Source organism: Staurois parvus, unplaced genomic scaffold (assembly GCF_062004578.1).
Source record: "Staurois parvus isolate SC_StPar_1 unplaced genomic scaffold, SC_StPar_1.0 ptg000548l, whole genome shotgun sequence".
Taxonomy (NCBI): domain Eukaryota; kingdom Metazoa; phylum Chordata; class Amphibia; order Anura; family Ranidae; genus Staurois; species Staurois parvus.
The window spans coordinates 2,196,783-2,214,101 of record NW_028318344.1 but is presented as its reverse complement, the minus strand read 5'-3'; the positions used below and the strand labels follow the sequence as shown (position 1 = coordinate 2,214,101).

Genomic DNA, 17,319 nt, shown 5'->3' with positions numbered 1-17,319 from the left:
TTTGAACAGATTTTGTTTCTGCGCAGCACTGTACATGTATAGTGTGAATAGGGCACATAAAAAAACAATACATTTTGTGCAGAAAAAATGAAGCTCAGAGGACATGGTGTAAAGAAACTCCTGAACAACTGCTTTGAGCAAATCAATTGCAAAGTGAGCCACCATGCCATATCTAGAGTTCTATAAAAGTATTGACGGTGCTATGTAGCAAATATGACTATCCCGTGTACACATATAGTTAAAGCTGTATTAAACCCAAAGCCCAAAATGTAATATATTGCAGTTTACCAATCAATAGATGTGGTAACTACATTAGTTTTCCTTTTTTAAGCTTTTTCTCCTCAGTTTTCACCGGATGATCTGGCTAGTAACACACCTCCTATATTAGTGTGTCTACACTCTGGATGAAGGAGAAACAGAGGGATACATCTGGACAGCAGCATTGTCAGTCTGAGGGGAGGAGAGTGTTAGATGTACTAGCAAATGTAGGCACACTAACAAATTGAAGCCAAACTCTAGCTAACACTTTTAAGAAGTTACAGCAAACAGTTTTTTTTTCTTTTGGGATAAAGATTTACATAAATAAATTAAAGCTGATCATTGTAAGCAGCACTGTAAGTGGTACATGATTTGTCTCAACCCTCCAACTGTTATAGCTCCAGAAGAAATCATTCTGTTGAAAAACAACATACTTACTGGCTGGATCACCAGGTAGAAATAAAAGAAAGAAAGCCTACAAAAGAAAATGAATGCAGCCATTGCATCTAAGAATTGGTAAGCTCCAGGGGAAGCCCAAAGGCTATGTTTTGTAGAGTACATTTCCAAAAACCAATAAAAAGAATTTTGAAGGAAAAAAAAAAAGAATTGGTAAGCTGCAATATAGTGAATGTTTGCTTTTGGGATTAATACTGCTTTAAAAACCATAAACAGAAGTAAGATTTTAAAACGTAAATACTGTATATTGATAAGATTTGTTTATTATTTACATTATGCAAATATATGTATATATTTTTAATTTTACAAGACCAAATAAACATTTGGAATCAAAGGTCCAGTTGTTAAATTGTTACATTGTTCTATCACATCAAAAGTAGAAGTCTGGTCAAAATCGAACTAAACTTAAACATACTCCCACCCCCATTTTAAGCCCTATGCTAACTACCCTGTAAAGTAAAGATGTGTATACTTACCTAATCTAAGGACTCTCCAGTCCAGTCATATGATCTCCCCAGCATCCAGCTTCAGTGTAGAGAAGAGAGCAGTGACAATGATTGTAGAGCGTGAGCAGTGACGTCATTCATAGACCTACTACATTTCATCTGTTGTGCTCTGTCCCTCCTCTATATTGAACCTGACACTAAGAGCCGATTATGTGACCAGACTGGAGTGTCCTTAGATTAGGTAAGTGTACACATCTTCAATTTGCAGGTTAGTTGGCATAGGGCTTAGAATGAGGGTGGGAGTAGATTTAAGCTTAGTTAGATTTTAAGCAAACTTCTACTTTTATACAACATTGTAGGTGACATCTTCATGGAAAAATATTCATGCTTACAACAAAAATATACCTTTCTAGTAAAAGTTGGCAAAAAAAATCTTTCCTTTTTACTAGAAAAAAAATGACCAAAGTTTGAATGCAGTGTAGGAAAATACAGAACTCACATTTACGAACAAAGAGATTATCGCCAGGCCATTGGGGTTGCGGGAAGCCTCGCTGATATTACTGTACAAATCCTGGTTATAATGAATCAGCTGTACCTGTAATAAGAGAGTGGTATCTCACAAGGTCAGTAACTAAAGAGAAGACAGAAAGCCAGAGGTCATAGTTACAAAGAGAAAAGATGGATAAATAGGAACAAGGGAGATCAGGCATGGACAAGCACAGATTAATAGGTACATGGTAAAAAGAAAGGAAAGAAGAACAGTGAAATTTGAACCAGCATGAGAAATATAAGACTCTGTAGGAAACAATGCTCAGAATTATTCTGGTTATAATGTATTATATTAAGTAGAATTTAATAAAGATACATTTTTAGTTATATATATCCTTTTAGTATTTACAGCTTTGCATACAACAAAATATAAGAAAAAATAAACAACAAAAACAGGGTTTAAAATACAGATACTCCCTGACTTATTTAAAGGTTATTACATTCATTAAAATAAATTTGCGTAATGCAAACTGGTGATAACTGACTGCACATTTACCATCCACTGTACAGAATATGTAGAGGATCCCTCATGGGCCAGAGGACACTGCTCTCCTGCATCGTAAACACAAGTGAAGCATTTCTTATATGCATAGTGAGGGAACCACACCCAGAATCCAATGAACAAGGGGGAGGGGGCTCATTGTTGAATGGTTATAAAAAACCTGAATATAATCAAAATATTTGGAGTCCACTTATTGATTGGTTCAGGGTGGATCCAGCTCTTAAAAAATCAAGCAGAACGCCCCCCCCGCCCCATTTTTTGTACAAATTGGTTTAGAGATTGAATAAAGCTCTTTGTGTAACTAGCTTTAATCAATGCTCTCCTACTATGTTTTACCAATGGTTTGTTATTTTAATGGCTATATGCTATAGACAAATTACATTATCTTTTGGTTTGTGCTTAAACTGAATTTCCATGAATGCATATCATAGTGGATGTTAAAGGATAAACTTATCTAGAGCAGACACGGCATAGAGCCCCCTCTTGTACAAAGAACTTCTTCATTGAAGCAAGCCAAAAGTTGTTTTTTTTTTCTAACTTAAGAAGGCCTACAGATGTATGAACATTTCCCAGTTCAACCCTCGTTTGTGGATATAGAGATAGGAAGTATTGGGGACACATTTATCAAGCAACTTTCAGCAGTTATTTTCAGGTGCTTAAATTCCAAAGATTTTTAGTAGCTCAATCATTCGATTATTAATATGCTAAGAACAAGAACTGTTCACCACATAAATGTCACAAATGGCTCTTATTGTGAAAACTACATAAGTGACATGCAGTAGTGAGTGAACACATGATGCTCCAAATATGTATAAACAATCACTACAATCTTCTACTTATGAAATATACACTATATTGCAAAAAGTATTGGATTCAGGTGTTCCAATCACCTCCATAGCCACAGGTGTATAAAATCAAGCACCTAGGCATGCAGACTTCTATAAACATTTATGAAAGAATGGGTCGCTCTCAGGAGCTTAGTGAATTCAAACGTGGTACCGTGATAGGTTGCCACCTGTGCATAAAGTCCACCCATGAAATTTTCTTGTTACTAAATATTCCACGGTCAACTGTTAGTGGTATTATAACAAAGTGGAAGCAACTGGGAACAACAGCAACTCAGCCACAAAGTGGTAGGCCACGTAAAATGACCGCTCAGGATCAGGGCATGCTGAAGCTCACAATGCGCAGAAGTTGACAACTGTCTTAAGAGTCAATAGCTAAAGACCTCCAAATATCGTGTGGCCTTCAGATTAGCACAACAATAGTGCATAAAGATCTTCATGGAATGGGCTTCCATGGCTGAGCAGCTGCATGCAAGGCTTGCATCACTAAGTGCAATGCAAAGCATCAGATGCAGTGGTGTAAAGCACGCCACCACTAGACTCTAGAGCAGTGGAGATGTGTTCTCTGGAATGATGAATCACACTTCTATGTTTGGCAATCGGATGGATGTGTCTGGGTTTGGTGGTTGCCAAGAGAATGGTACTTGCCTGATTGCATTGTGCCAAGTGTAAAGTTTGGTGGAGAGGGGATTATGGTGTAGTGGTGTTTTTCAGGGGTTGGGCTTGGCCCCTTAGTTCCAGTGAAGGGAACTCTTAAGGCTTCAACATACCAAGATATTTTGGACAATTTCATGCTCCCAACTTTGTGGGGAACAGTTTTGGGTGGCCCCTTCCTGTTTCAACATGACTGCGCACCAGTGCACAAAACAAGGTCCATAAAGACATGAGTGAGCGAGTTTGGGGTGGAGGAACTTGACTGACTTGCACAGAGTCCTGACCTCAACCCAACAGAACACCTTTGGGATGAACAAGAGCAGAGACTGCGAGCCAGGCCTTTTTCGCCTGACATCAGTGCCTGACCTTACAAATGTGCTTCTGGAAGAATGGTCAAACATTCCCATAGACACACTCCTAAACTTTTTGGATAGCCTTCCCAAAAGAGTTGAAGCTCTTATAGCTGCAAAGGGTGGGCCAACTCAATATTGAGCCTTAAGGACTAAGATTGGGATGCCATTAAAGTTCATGTGCGTGTAAAGGAAGGTAACCCAATACTTTTGGCAATATAGTGTAGGCTAGGGTGATTAAATTATTTTTCTAAGATATTTAAAAGATTCAGCCAGTGGTTGAAAGTCATTTTATTTGTGGCACCCCAAAATCAATGTGATTCTACTGAGATACCTATCAACACGCAGTTATATCCATCAGTAGCAAAGTGATTTAATTGTCTGTGTGTCCCTGGCTGCACTCCATAGGAAGTCATTTGTTTCATCTGTTTGGTAATCAATCGCTACTTAATCTCTAGTGATTTGAATAGCTTGACTGAGAGAACTTTGACACTAATTCTTACCAGTCTTGTCTACAAATTAATTTTGACATCAAAATAATGCAACCTCACTAGAACTTGTTTTATTGCTGCCTGTACCACCTCGCTTTCTGAGTGGTCAGTGGAATAGGAAATCAGTAAAAATCTCACCAACAGCAATAAAAACCAGATTAAAAAATGTATAACCCTTCTCCAAAATGAAAAGTAAACAAAAATGTAAGCTCGCTGCTACTCAATCTAAGCATACTTACACACAAAGTACGCTGGGAGAAGATATTTTTGCACATGATTTTGCATCTAAACCAGGTTACGGAGGCCTTCAGTTGTACAATCATGTACAGATGAAAAAAGTAAACCGGAATTTGTATTTTACATGAGTGCCTAATTGAAGTGAATAATCACACATTTTTATTCTGTGAAGATTCCCAACTTTTTTAATAAACCAACCTAAAATATCCTGCAAAGGAATGTCATGATTGGAGTCCTTCAAAGAAAATAAGGCAGCAGGAAGTGTTGAGACCCACTAGCATATATTGGTGGCCAAAATACCATTTTTGGATGGACTTTCCTATTAATGGAAGCAGTGTGCTTTTAATTCTGCACATTCTGCAGATGTTCCCCATAGAAGAAGAACTAGCTACCTGCATATGATTGTTAATACCATGTGCTAAATGAAGCATAATTGTTATCTGCAGTTAGTTCATTAAGATAACAGTTCTGTTGCATGATGAACAGTTCTAAAACACCTTCTGTTTAATATGTTACTATGGGGATGATTTAATACTCGATTAAAGCTCTTCCTAGAAAGAGATAACTACAGACATAGTTGCAGGTTACAAGTAAATAAATTCAGCATAAAATACTAACATATTAAAATTATATCTGTGTAATAAAATAAATTGCTTGTTCTAAAAAAGAACAATTAATTAGGTTTTCTTTTACTTCACATGACTGTTTTCTTATGTGGTCATAATCTGTTACCATCTCTAAGCAACAAACAGTACATTTATATAGGTGTAAAATTTCTGCAGCTGGGTTCCATGATTTTTTCTGATGGGTAAATCAATGGACTGATACAATTGCAGTCCATATTATAAAACTGCTAACAAGATTTAGTGGTAAAGTTTATAGATGAGTGTAAAAACACAGTGAAAATTATCTTTGTATCTCAAAGTGCAGATACAACTGACATTACATATCGGTATGTAAGTAGCCTAATAATTATCTGTCACTCATAAGAAGGTAAAAATGACTCTAAACTCTAATTTCAAATATATTTTGAGATACATTGCGTTGGCTTTTCTGTCTGGACAACCAACCGTTTAGGTTGACAGAATCATCTGCAGCATTCATTAGACTTTCTTGTCTGCATGTCCGACCACCCTCTAATATTTATGGCTGTCCTTATTATTAGAGATGAGCGAATTATTAAAAAATTTGGTTCGGCTGATTCGCCGAATTCGCCGCATAAATTCGCTTCGAGCCGAATATATTCGCTGCGAATTTAACTTATAAAAAGGGTGTTTCTAGGCTTCAGAGAGCCTTTATATTAGTGCAGAACACTGTACCTTTAATTTAAATGCCCTTGCAGTCTGCTGGGGAAGAGAAATAATACTGTCAGTCAGTATGACATGCAGATGAGTGCCGTCGATCTTAGAATCACCGCACACTTCACTCATTTGGGCAGTCACGGGGCCAAAACCAGAGTGTGGAGCCACAGTGTGGCGGTGGAGGCAGCAGCAATGGGAGGCCATACAGCACCCTATGACAAAATGGAACCCACCAGCAGTGTGAGGAGACCTGAAAGTGGCACATGGCAGAGTGTGGCGATGGAGACAGCAGCAATGGGAGGCCGTACAGGGACCCATGACACACTCTGGACCTGGCAGCAGCATGAGGAGGCGGTACAGGGGCCCATGACAGATTACGGGCCTGGCAGCAGCATGAGGAGTCGGTACGGGGGCCCATGGCAGATTACGGGCCTGGCAGCAGCATGAGGAGGAGGTACAGGGGCCCATGGCAGAGTGGCGGAGCGTAAGCAGCTAAAATTGAAGGCCATACAGAGGCCTATGTTAAAAAGTCCCCCCAGCAGCAGCGTGGGGAGACGACTATCAAGAGTCCAATGGCAGAGTGGCGGAGCAGAAGCAGCTTCAATTGAAGGCCATACACAGGCCTAGGTTTAAAAGTCCCTCACAGTTAATTCCAATAACGAACTCTACTCCTCCGTGCAATCTACTTACGAGACCCTGGGCAGGTCTGGGTCCAATTTGTGGTAGAGACTGGTTTTGTTCAGCCATGCTTGAGCGAGTAATAACAGGTCTGTGCTGCCCTTTGGTGTCTGGCTTAATGCGCACAACACTGAACGTCCCAGCGTTTGTCAGCGATTTGCCGTTAAGTGATGCAAACCCGCTGAACCACGTTCATGAGGAGCCGGTACAGGGGGCCATGGCAGAGTGGCGAAGCGTAAGCAGCTTAAATTGAAGGTCATACAGAGGCCTATGTTAAAAAGTCCCCCCAGCAGCAGTGTGGGGAGACGACTATCAAGAGTCCAATGGCAGAGTGGCGGAGCAGAAGCAGCTTCAATTGAAGGCCATACACAGGCCTAGGTTAAAAAGTCCCCCCAGCAGCAGCAGCGTGGGGAGACGACTATCAAGAGTCCAATGGCAGAGTGGCGGAGTGGAAGCAGCTTCAATTGAAGGCCATACACAGGCCTAGGTTAAAAAGTCCCCCCAGCAGCAGTGTGGGGAGACGACTATCAAGAGTCCAATGGCTGAGTGGCGATCCGGGAAGTCAGCGTTGTGATTGCAGATGCAATGCAGAGATTCTATGAGGTGATGCCGTGGGTGCGAAGAAGATCATATACCGTCGTACTTCCATCCATAAGACGGAACAACCTGCGAACCGGGAGCTTTATTGCCCTGACCCGCTGAGCAGCTTCTGGGATACCCAAGAGGCCCATGGCAGAATGGCGGAGCGTAAGCAGCTTCAATTAAAGGCCATACAGAGGCCTATGTTAAAAAGTCCCCCCAGCAGCAGCGTGGGGAGACGACTATCAAGAGTCCAATGGCAGAGTGGTGGAGCGGAAGCAGCTTCAATTGAAGGCCATACACAGGCCTGGGTTAAAAAGTCCCCCCAGCAGCAGTGTGGGGAGACGACTATCAAGAGTCCAATGGCTGAGTGGCGATCCGGGAAGTCAGCGTTGTGATTGCAGATGCAATGCAGAGATTCTATGAGGTGATGCCGTGGGTGCGAAGAAGATCATATACCGTCGTACTTCCATCCATAAGACGGAACAACCTGCGAACCGGGAGCTTTATTGCCCTGACCCGCTGAGCAGCTTCTGGGATACCCAAGAGGCCCATGGCAGAGTGGCGGAGCGTAAGCAGCTTCAATTAAAGGCCATACAAAGGCCTATGTTAAAAAGTCCCCCCAGCAGCAGCGTGGGGAGACGACTATCAAGAGTCCAATGGCAGAGTGGCGGAGCGGAAGCAGCTCCAATTGAAGGCCATACACAGGCCTAGGTTAAAAAGTCCCCCCAGCAGCAGTGTGGGGAGACGACTATCAAGAGTCCAATGGCTGAGTGGCGATCCGGGAAGTCAGCGTTGTGATTGCAGATGCAATGCAGAAATTTTATGAGGTAATGCCGTGGGTGCGAAGAAGATCATATACCGTCGTACTTCCATCCATAAGACGGAACAACCTGCGAACCGGGAGCTTTATTGCCCTGACCCGCTGAACAGCTTCTGGGATACCCAAGAGTTTGGCTTCTGTGGGGAATATGGTTGAAAAATGAAACTTAAAGGCATGTTGACGGAAGGGCACCAGTGTCAGTGCTCCGGAGGGAATATAGCTTCAAAGCTGACACTTAAAGGTATATCGACGGTCAGAGACCACAGGAAGTGGAGCTTGCGTCTTAAATCGACTGAATGTGGCAGACGTGAAACGTCTAAGGGCCGTATATGAAACGGGTTGTTCCTCTTTCTGGAATAAGTGTTGGAAATGGCCACTCTTTTTGGTGTGGCGTTTTGTCTATTTAATTCCGATAACGGACTCTACTCCTCCGTGCAATCTAGTTACGAGACCCTGGGCAGGTCTGGGTCCAATTTGTGGTAGAGACTGGTTTTGTTCAGCCATGCTTGAGCGAGTAATAACAGGTCTGTGCTGCCCTTTGGTGTCTGGCTTAATGCGCACAACACTGAACGTCCCAGCATTTGTCAACGATTTGCCGTTAAGTGATGCAAACCCGCTGAACCACATTCATGAGGAGCCGGTACAGGGGGCCATGAATCAGTATGGACCTGGCAGCAGTGTGAGGAGACCCGAAAGTGGCACATGGCGCAGGGTGGCGGTGGAGGCAGCAGTGTTCGGAAGACATACACAGGACTAGTTTAAAAAGCGGAAGCCGTCAGCAGCGTGAGCAGACGACAGAGGCACATGGCGCAGGGTGGCGGTGGAGGCAGCAGTATTCGGAAGCCATACACAGGCCTAGGTTAAAAAGCGGAAGCCGTCAGCAGCGTGAACAGACGACAGAGGCACATGGCGCAGGGTGGCGGTGGAGGCAGCAGTATTCGGAAGCCATACACAGGCCTAGGTTTAAAACTGGAACCCAGCAGCGTGAGCAGACAACAAAGACGCACATGGCAGAGGATGGATCTGGCAGCAGTATGAGAAGGCGGTACAGGGGCCCGTGGCACAGTGTGGTGATGGGGGCTACAGCAACTGGATGCCAGAAAGTGGCCGATAGGGCTATATACTGCATGGAATTATAAAGTTGTAAAGACAGCGGCCTATAAGGCTATACACACTATAACAATCATGACTTGATTGACCATTGGCCTATAAGGCTATACACAGCATGAATATCATGACTTATTCTGAGAGTGGTTTGGAAGGCTATATACAAAAAGTAATTCATGAGCTGTCCGGACAGCGGACAATAAGTACATATATACAAATCAATTCATCAGCTGTCCAGCCAGCGGCCTCAAAGGCGACACATATAGAAAGCAATTCATGAGCTGTTCAGACAGCGGCCTCTAAGGCGACAGATATACAAAGCAATTCCCGAGGTGTTCAGGGAGCGGCCTGAACGGCTAGGTTATTACTAAATATATTTTTGTGGCCAAACATCGGCCTATAAATAGATGTCTACACAGTGACAAAAAATTATGTCGCCAGACAGCGGCCCCTAAGGCGACAAATATACAAAGCAATTCCCGCGAGCGCACAGGGCCCACAGTGTCTGAGGATGGACGTTGGCGCAGAAAGGCAGAGACCAACTGACTACATAGGTGGTTTTTATAGTACTTTATTTTGGCCTCCCTCTCAGCAGGTGTGAAAAAGGCCACCATTTTGGAACGGTAGCGAGGGTCCAACAAGGTGGACAGCCAAAAGTCATCCCTCTGTCTGATGGTTATTATTCGGCTGTCGCTACGCAAGCAACCGAGCATGCTATGGGCCATTTGTGCCAAGGAATGTGAGGGACTCCCTGCCTCCATCTCCACAGCATACTGCCACGGTGCGTCTGGGTCCTCTGTCTCCTCCTCCTCCTCTACTAGATGCTCCTGCTCCTCCACTCCTGTCCGCTGAGTGGAAAAACCACCCATTTCACTCAATAATTCCTGAGCACCAATGTCCTCCTCTACCTCCTCCTCTTCTTCCTGTCCTGCCCCCACAGGGGTCATGTGGCATTGAGATCTGTGCGCCACGTCTACCGCACCCTGACCAGCCATTGTTAACAGCATTTGTTCCAGGACGTGCAACAGAGGAATGACGTCGTTCATCCCATAGTCCTGCCGACTCACGAATAGCGTGGCCTCCTCAAAGGGCCTGAGCAAGCGGCAGGTGTCACGCATGAGCTGCCAATGGCTGACATCGAAGTTACACAGGGGAGTACCTTTATCCGCTTGTAACATCAGGAAATCGGTGATGGCCTTTCGCTGTTCGTAAAGGCGGTCTAACATATGTAGGGTTGAATTCCACCTTGTTGCAACGTCGCAGATCAGGCGATGCTGTGGAATTCCGTTCTGCTGCTGCAGCTCAAGGAGGGTGTGCTTTGCGGTGTAGGAATGGCTGAAATGCATGCAAAGTTTACGTGACATTTTAAGGATGTCTTGCAGTGGGATGGTGGATTTTAGGAACCGCTTGACAACCAGATTGAACACGTGAGCCATGCATGGCACAACCTTCCTTGACGCAGAGCAGACACCATGTTCTTTCCGTTGTCGGTCAACATGGTTCCGATTTTCAGTTTGCGCGGAGACAGCCATCTGTCGATTTCTCTGTTCATTACACTCAGAAGTTCCTCCCCTGTGTGACTACATTCGCCAAGGCATACCAGGTGCAGCACAGCGTGACACCGTTGCGCCCTGCACATGTGATATGCCGGTCGGGTAATGGGACTTGGCACGGGGGTGGCGGCTGAGGACACGGCGGAAGAAGAGGTGGTAGAGGCGGACATCTTTGCTGGACCAAGGACGTGCAAACGTGGAGGCAAAAGCGGCGTGACCTGTCCAAGTTGCTGGTGTGGCTGTGCCGGCACCACGTTCACCCAGTGGGCTGTAAATGGCATGTACTGTCCCTGACCGTAGTTACAGCTCCACATGTCGGCGCTGCCGTGCACTTTGGCAGAGACCGACATGCTCAAAGACTGGCCCACCATCTCTTCTACATGTGAATGCAGGGCTGGCACTGCCTTTTTGGCGAAGAAATGCCGGCTTGGCACTCTCCACCGCGGCTCGGCACAAGCCATCATTTCTCGGAAAGGTGCTGAGTCCACCACTTGGAAAGGGAGGGACTGCAGCACCAGCAACTTGGACAGGAGGACGTTCAGCTTCTGCACCGTCGGGTGCGTGCTCGCAAACTGTTGTCTCTTGGAAACGGATTCCAAGAAAGACTGCTGACGGAATCCGTGAAGAGGAGTAGCAGGAGAAGGAGCATCTGAACGAGCGGAAGATGCCAACGAGCGACAACTCCCCTCAGCAGAGGTGTTGGAGCCTTGACTGGCTGATAGAGGGCGATTGACGTCGGGTGACGGAGCAAGTAACGGAGCGGGTGATGGAGCGGGGGCTGGGGCAGGCAGAACCGCCGTATCTTTATCACGGTTTTCCCAGGCCACCGAATGGCGACGCTGCATATGCTGACGCAACGCTGTAGTCCCAACATTGGCCCCCTGGCCACGCTTGACTTTCTGGCCACATAGTCGACATACGGCTACGTTTACTTCCTCGGGCGGCTTGACGAAAAATTGCCACACCGCCGAGTAGGAAACTTTGCCCCCGCTACTCCTCACTGGCTGACTGCTACTTCCTCCGTGCACACCGGCACCACTACTGGCCGTGGTGGTAGGCTGCAGTGGAGCTAGTGCTCTACTCCGTGGCCGTTTGGCTCCACTGACACTGCTGCGACCCTGCTGCCTCCTGGGCAACCCACCGACTGTTTTGCTCGCTGGCAAGCTGGCACCCTCTTCTCCTGATGATGCGGAAGCAATAGCCTGATGACGACGAGGCTGCCAAGTGCGATCAGCCTCATCATCATCAATTAGGGTCTCCGCGTCACTACTAGCCCCCTCGGCTGCGTGTGGGTCAGGAGACAGACCTGTCTCTAGACCGGCTACCGAGCCACTCTCCTCGCCAGTACTTCTTCGCCCGGCTGCTGAAGAGGCAGATATCTCCCCCCGTTCCTGACCGCCCTCTGTTAGCTCTTCCTCACTGTACAGTGGGGCTGAGCCCACAGCATGCAATACTTTGCGTGGTGAGGGAACACCAAAGGACAGGGGCAGGTCGAGGACACGTGATTTCAGTGGGTTTGCTCCCGGGCCATGCCAACTAACGGTTGTGTCTGACGTACCCACCGACCGTTGGCTGTAGGTGTCAGAGGTGACCTGGGAAGAGGAAGACGACCGAGTCAACCAATCGATGACGGCAGGGTTGTCGGTGGAGACACGACCGCTGGATGACACCGGGAGCACTGGCCTCTGGCTGCGACTAGTGCTGCCTCGACCCCTTCCTCTGCTGCCACGTCTGCTCGCTCCTGAAACATTGCCTCCTCTGCCACTCCTCTGCGTGTTGTCTGACATACTCTTTAATTCAATAAGCACCCCAAAAATAAAACCGGATTTAACTCTTTGAACGTACAATAGTGGTTGTGAAGCAGAAAGTCAGTTTATTTAGCACAATCGGTCAATTGCAGCTTGCCGTTGGCTGTAAACTGTACGTTTATGTCACTGGAATGCACTAATCACCCAAAAAATATTACCGCCACCCGGCGTGTATATGGATTTAACACTTTGAACGTACAATAGTGGTTGTGAAGCAGAAAGTCAGTTTATTATACACAATCGGTCAATTGCAGCTTGCCGTTGGCTGGAAACTGTACGTTTAGGTCACTGGAATGCACTAATCACCCAAAAAATATTACCGCCAGCCGGCGTGTAAATGGATTTAACTCTTTGAACGTACAATAGTGGTTGTGAAGCAGAAAGTTAGTTTATTTAGCACAATCGGTCAATTGCAGCTTGCCGTTGGCTGGAAACTGTACGTTTATGTCACTGGAATGCACTAATCACCCAAAAAATATTATCGCCAGCCGGCGTGTAAATGGATTTAACTCTTTGAACGTACAATTGTGGTTGTGAAGCAGAAAGTCAGTTTATTTAGCACAATCGGTCAATTGCAGCTTGCCGTTGGCTGGAAACTGTACGTTTATGTCACTGGAATGCACTAATCACCCAAAAAATATTACCGCCACCCGGCGTGTAAATGGATCTAACTCTTTGAACGTACAATAGTGGTTGTGAAGCAGAAAGTCAGTTTATTTAGCACAATTGGTCAATTGCAGCTTGCCGTTGGCTGGAAACTGTACGTTTATGTCACTGGAATGCACTAATCACCCAAAAAATATTACCGCCACCCGGCGTGTATATGGATTTAAATCTTTGAACGTACAATAGTGGTTGTGAAGCAGAAAGTCAGTTTATTTAGCACAATCGGTCAATTGCAGCTTGCCGTTGGCTGGAAACTGTACGTTTAGGTCACTGGAATGCACTAATCACCCAAAAAATATTACCGCCACCCGGCGTGTAAATGGATCTAACTCTTTGAACGTACAATAGTGGTTGTGAAGCCGAAAGTCAGTTTATTTAGCACAATCGGTCAATTGCAGCTTGCCGTTGGCTGGAAACTGTACGTTTATGTCACTGGAATGCACTAATCACCCAAAAAATATTACCGCCACCCGGCGTGTATATGGATTTAACTCTTTGAATGTACAATAGTGGTTGTGAAGCAGAAAGTCAGTTTATTTAGCACAATCGGTCAATTGCAGCTTGCCGTTGGCTGGAAACTGTACGTTTATGTCACTGGAATGCACTAATCACCCAAAAAATATTACCGCCACCCGGCGTGTAAATGGATCTAACTCTTTGAACGTACAATAGTGGTTGTGAAGCAGAAAGTCAGTTTATTTAGCACAATCGGTCAATTGCAGCTTGCCGTTGGCTGTAAACTGTACGTTTATGTCACTGGAATGCACTAATCACCCAAAAAATATTACCGCCACCCGGCGTGTAAATGGATCTAACTCTTTGAACGTACAATAGTGGTTGTGAAGCAGAAAGTCAGTTTATTTAGCACAATCGGTCAATTGCAGCTTGCCGTTGGCTGGAAACTGTACGTTTATGTCACTGGAATGCACTAATCACCCAAAAAATATTACCGCCACCCGGCGTGTAAATGGATCTAACTCTTTGAACGTATAATAGTGGTTGAGAAGCAGAAAGTCAGTTTATTTAGCACAATCGGTCAATTGCAGCTTGCCGTTGGCTGGAAACTGTACGTTTATGTCACTGGAATGCACTAATCACCCAAAAAATATTACCGCCACCCGGCGTGTATATGGATTTAACTCTTTGAACGTACAATAGTGGTTGTGAAGCAGAAAGTCAGTTTATTTAGCACAATCGGTCAATTGCAGCTTGCCGTTGGCTGGAAACTGTACATTTATGTCACTGGAATGCACTAATCACCCAAAAAATATTACCGCCACCCGGCGTGTAAATGGATCTAACTCTTTGAACGTACAATAGTGGTTGTGAAGCAGAAAGTCAGTTTATTTTACACAATCGGCAAACTGCAGCACCAACTGTGCACGACAGCCACCAAAAAAAAAAAGGGTGTATGTCACTTTAAATTTTCGATTCTTTGATAGCTGTGGCCCTAAGTAACGATTCTGTGTCCCTGAGTAACGATTCTGTGTCCCTGAGTAACGATTCTGTGTCCCTGAGTAACGATTCTGTGGCCCTAAAGTCTCTGTGGCCCTAACTCTGTCCCTTAATACACACAGGTCTGTCTCTCTTGAATGACCGGAGGCTAATGGAGAATTCTAAGATGGCCGCAATTTATAGTGCTGGCTGGCTGCTGATTGGCTAATGCAATCACATGTCATGAATGCATTATGGGTCAGCCCGCCTTGTCTGCGCGCCTTCCCAGAGATCCCCGCCCCATCTTCTCTGTCCATTTTCTCCGTGGCCACACATGTCACCGCCATTTTTGGGAAAATTCGATTCGTGCATCCGAAGTTTGCTAATCTTCGGATTCGTCGCGAATAGAATTTTTCCAAATCTTCGCAACGAATTCCACTTCGTCATGTTCGATTCGCTCATCTCTACTTATTAGGCCAAGTCACAGATTACAAACTGAGGACAGACTTTTTTTTGGAAGATTTGTTTACCTATAAGGTTTTTAACTGCAGCTTGAATTTCAATTGATTCTTGCTGAATTGTCACAAATTTAAGCCATGAGTGGCTCAGTCACCAAGCTCAACAAAAGTTGATTTGGCAAAGCTCAACAGAACTATGAAATTGTTGGCCAAACAGTGACTGCATTCTTTCAGATGCATAAAACATACATAAATAATGTTGTGCTAACTCATATAAACATAATAGTGCATAAACAGATCCAAATGTGATAGTTCAATCAAAAATGAATCAGAAATGAAATATATATATAAAGTGCTTGAATGGTGAAAATCAATAAAGCGTTTGAATGGTGAAAAATCAATACGATGTGCTCCGGATATATGAAGTCTATTTAAGAAAAACACAGTGCTCCCCCTTGACTTAGTGTTCCTCCACCTAAAAATGTATATGGATGGCCGCTCACCTCCTTCCATGGACCCATAAATGAATACAGGTCAACCAAGCATGATAATTGACCTGTATTAATTTATGGTTCCATGGTAGGAGGTGAGCGGCCATCCATATATATTTTTTGGTGGAGGAACACTAAGTCAAGGTGGAGCACCGTGTTTTTTTAAATAGACTTCATTTATCCACAGCACATTGTATTGATTTTTCACCATTCAAGCACTTTATTGATTTTCACCATTCAAGCACTTTATATTTATATTTCATATTTTGATTGAACTATCACATTTGAATCTGTTTATGGACTATTATGTTTATATGAGTTAGCACAACACTATTTATATATGGTTTATGTTTTAAGTGTGGGATCATTGTTTATTTAATTTATTTATTCTTTCAGATGCAGTCACAATTCAGATGTTCAGACAACTATGGATGCTGTGGCTGAATACGATAGCTAACAATGGAGCTTTCTTCCTCCATGCTATTTATGGCTAGCCTTCCAGTGTTGGACACTTGCAAATCACCTGCAAAGGTTTGCTTCTAGGATTTCCATCCCGTACTCATGGGCATACATTGCTATGAGGTTTAATTAATAAAGGTGTTGCAAGTTAGTTTTATTTGATAATGATATTTTGGCACAACTTTACTGCATCGTGCAACGCATTGTGAAGACTTAACCAAACATTTTTTGCACTATTGATAGTTTGCAGGGTTTATCAGATTTATTAATTTCTTCAGTGTAATAAAAAATACATGTAAATGATCATTTGGTACTGAAGTTATTTTGCCCAGTTACTCCTTTTTCTTGGGTTAAACACTTTTAATAACAAACGGTCCTGGTGGCACCTGTTAAAGTTAATCTGATTGGATGTAGTCACTGTTCAGTCCACAATTTTCCACCCAAATTTCTTTATTTTTCAGACAAAGTTTCTTAAACTTGGTGGTGCCGACAGGACAGCAGAAATCAGACGAAATATTTGCTACCCTTTTATTAGTATTTTGTTTCCTATTTGCAATTTCACAAAATCAAAATAGTTATATTTTTTAGGTTTTGTATAACAGTAAACTAATCTAGTAATGTAAAAATCATTACTAGGATACAAAATAACACATATTGATTTTTTCATGCATTGCTGAGCTATTTTTTTTTACAATTTTCCATGATAAAAGCTCTAGGGTGGTCATTGTTATGTTAATAAATCAGATCATACAGATTTTATGATCCTTCTCCTGTACTCACCTCCCCAGCTGATGATTCCTTGTTCATAAGATGTTCTGAGCCAATCCCATTTTCACTACCAAAGTGCATCATAATCTCTTCAAGGCGATGATTATACAACAGGGGACCACCTGAGATGTTAACTGGATTATGCTTGTCCAGGCGAAAGATAACATGTCGCCCTGTGTTGAGCATTGTTCCACTAACCTAGATGAAAATATTCTGAAATTAGCATGTTGGCACAGACATACTCTGATGGTGAATTATAATTGATATAGCTAGATTAGGGGCACAAAAAATAAATACAATTATTATATTATTGGTTGGTAGAAATACACACGTGTTGTCTTAGTCTGTCATACACTATGCAAACAACTCAAGTATGTTCGTCAGGCTGAACACCAAGCAAACCGTT

General features: G+C 43.9%; 1 protein-coding gene across 1 annotated transcript in view; it reads right to left on the bottom strand.

The window, feature by feature from the left end:
• LOC149451115 (carbonic anhydrase-related protein 10-like) overlaps positions 1 to 17,319 on the bottom strand; it is a 595,254-nt gene that overhangs the window by 110,574 nt on the left and 467,361 nt on the right. The window contains exons 4-5 of the mRNA XM_089690955.1: positions 16,926 to 17,111; positions 1,660 to 1,755 (exon numbers count right to left, since the gene is read on the bottom strand). Of these exons, the coding sequence (XP_089547081.1) occupies positions 1,660 to 1,755; positions 16,926 to 17,111 (282 nt within the window). The remainder of the gene's footprint in view (positions 1 to 1,659; positions 1,756 to 16,925; positions 17,112 to 17,319) is intronic.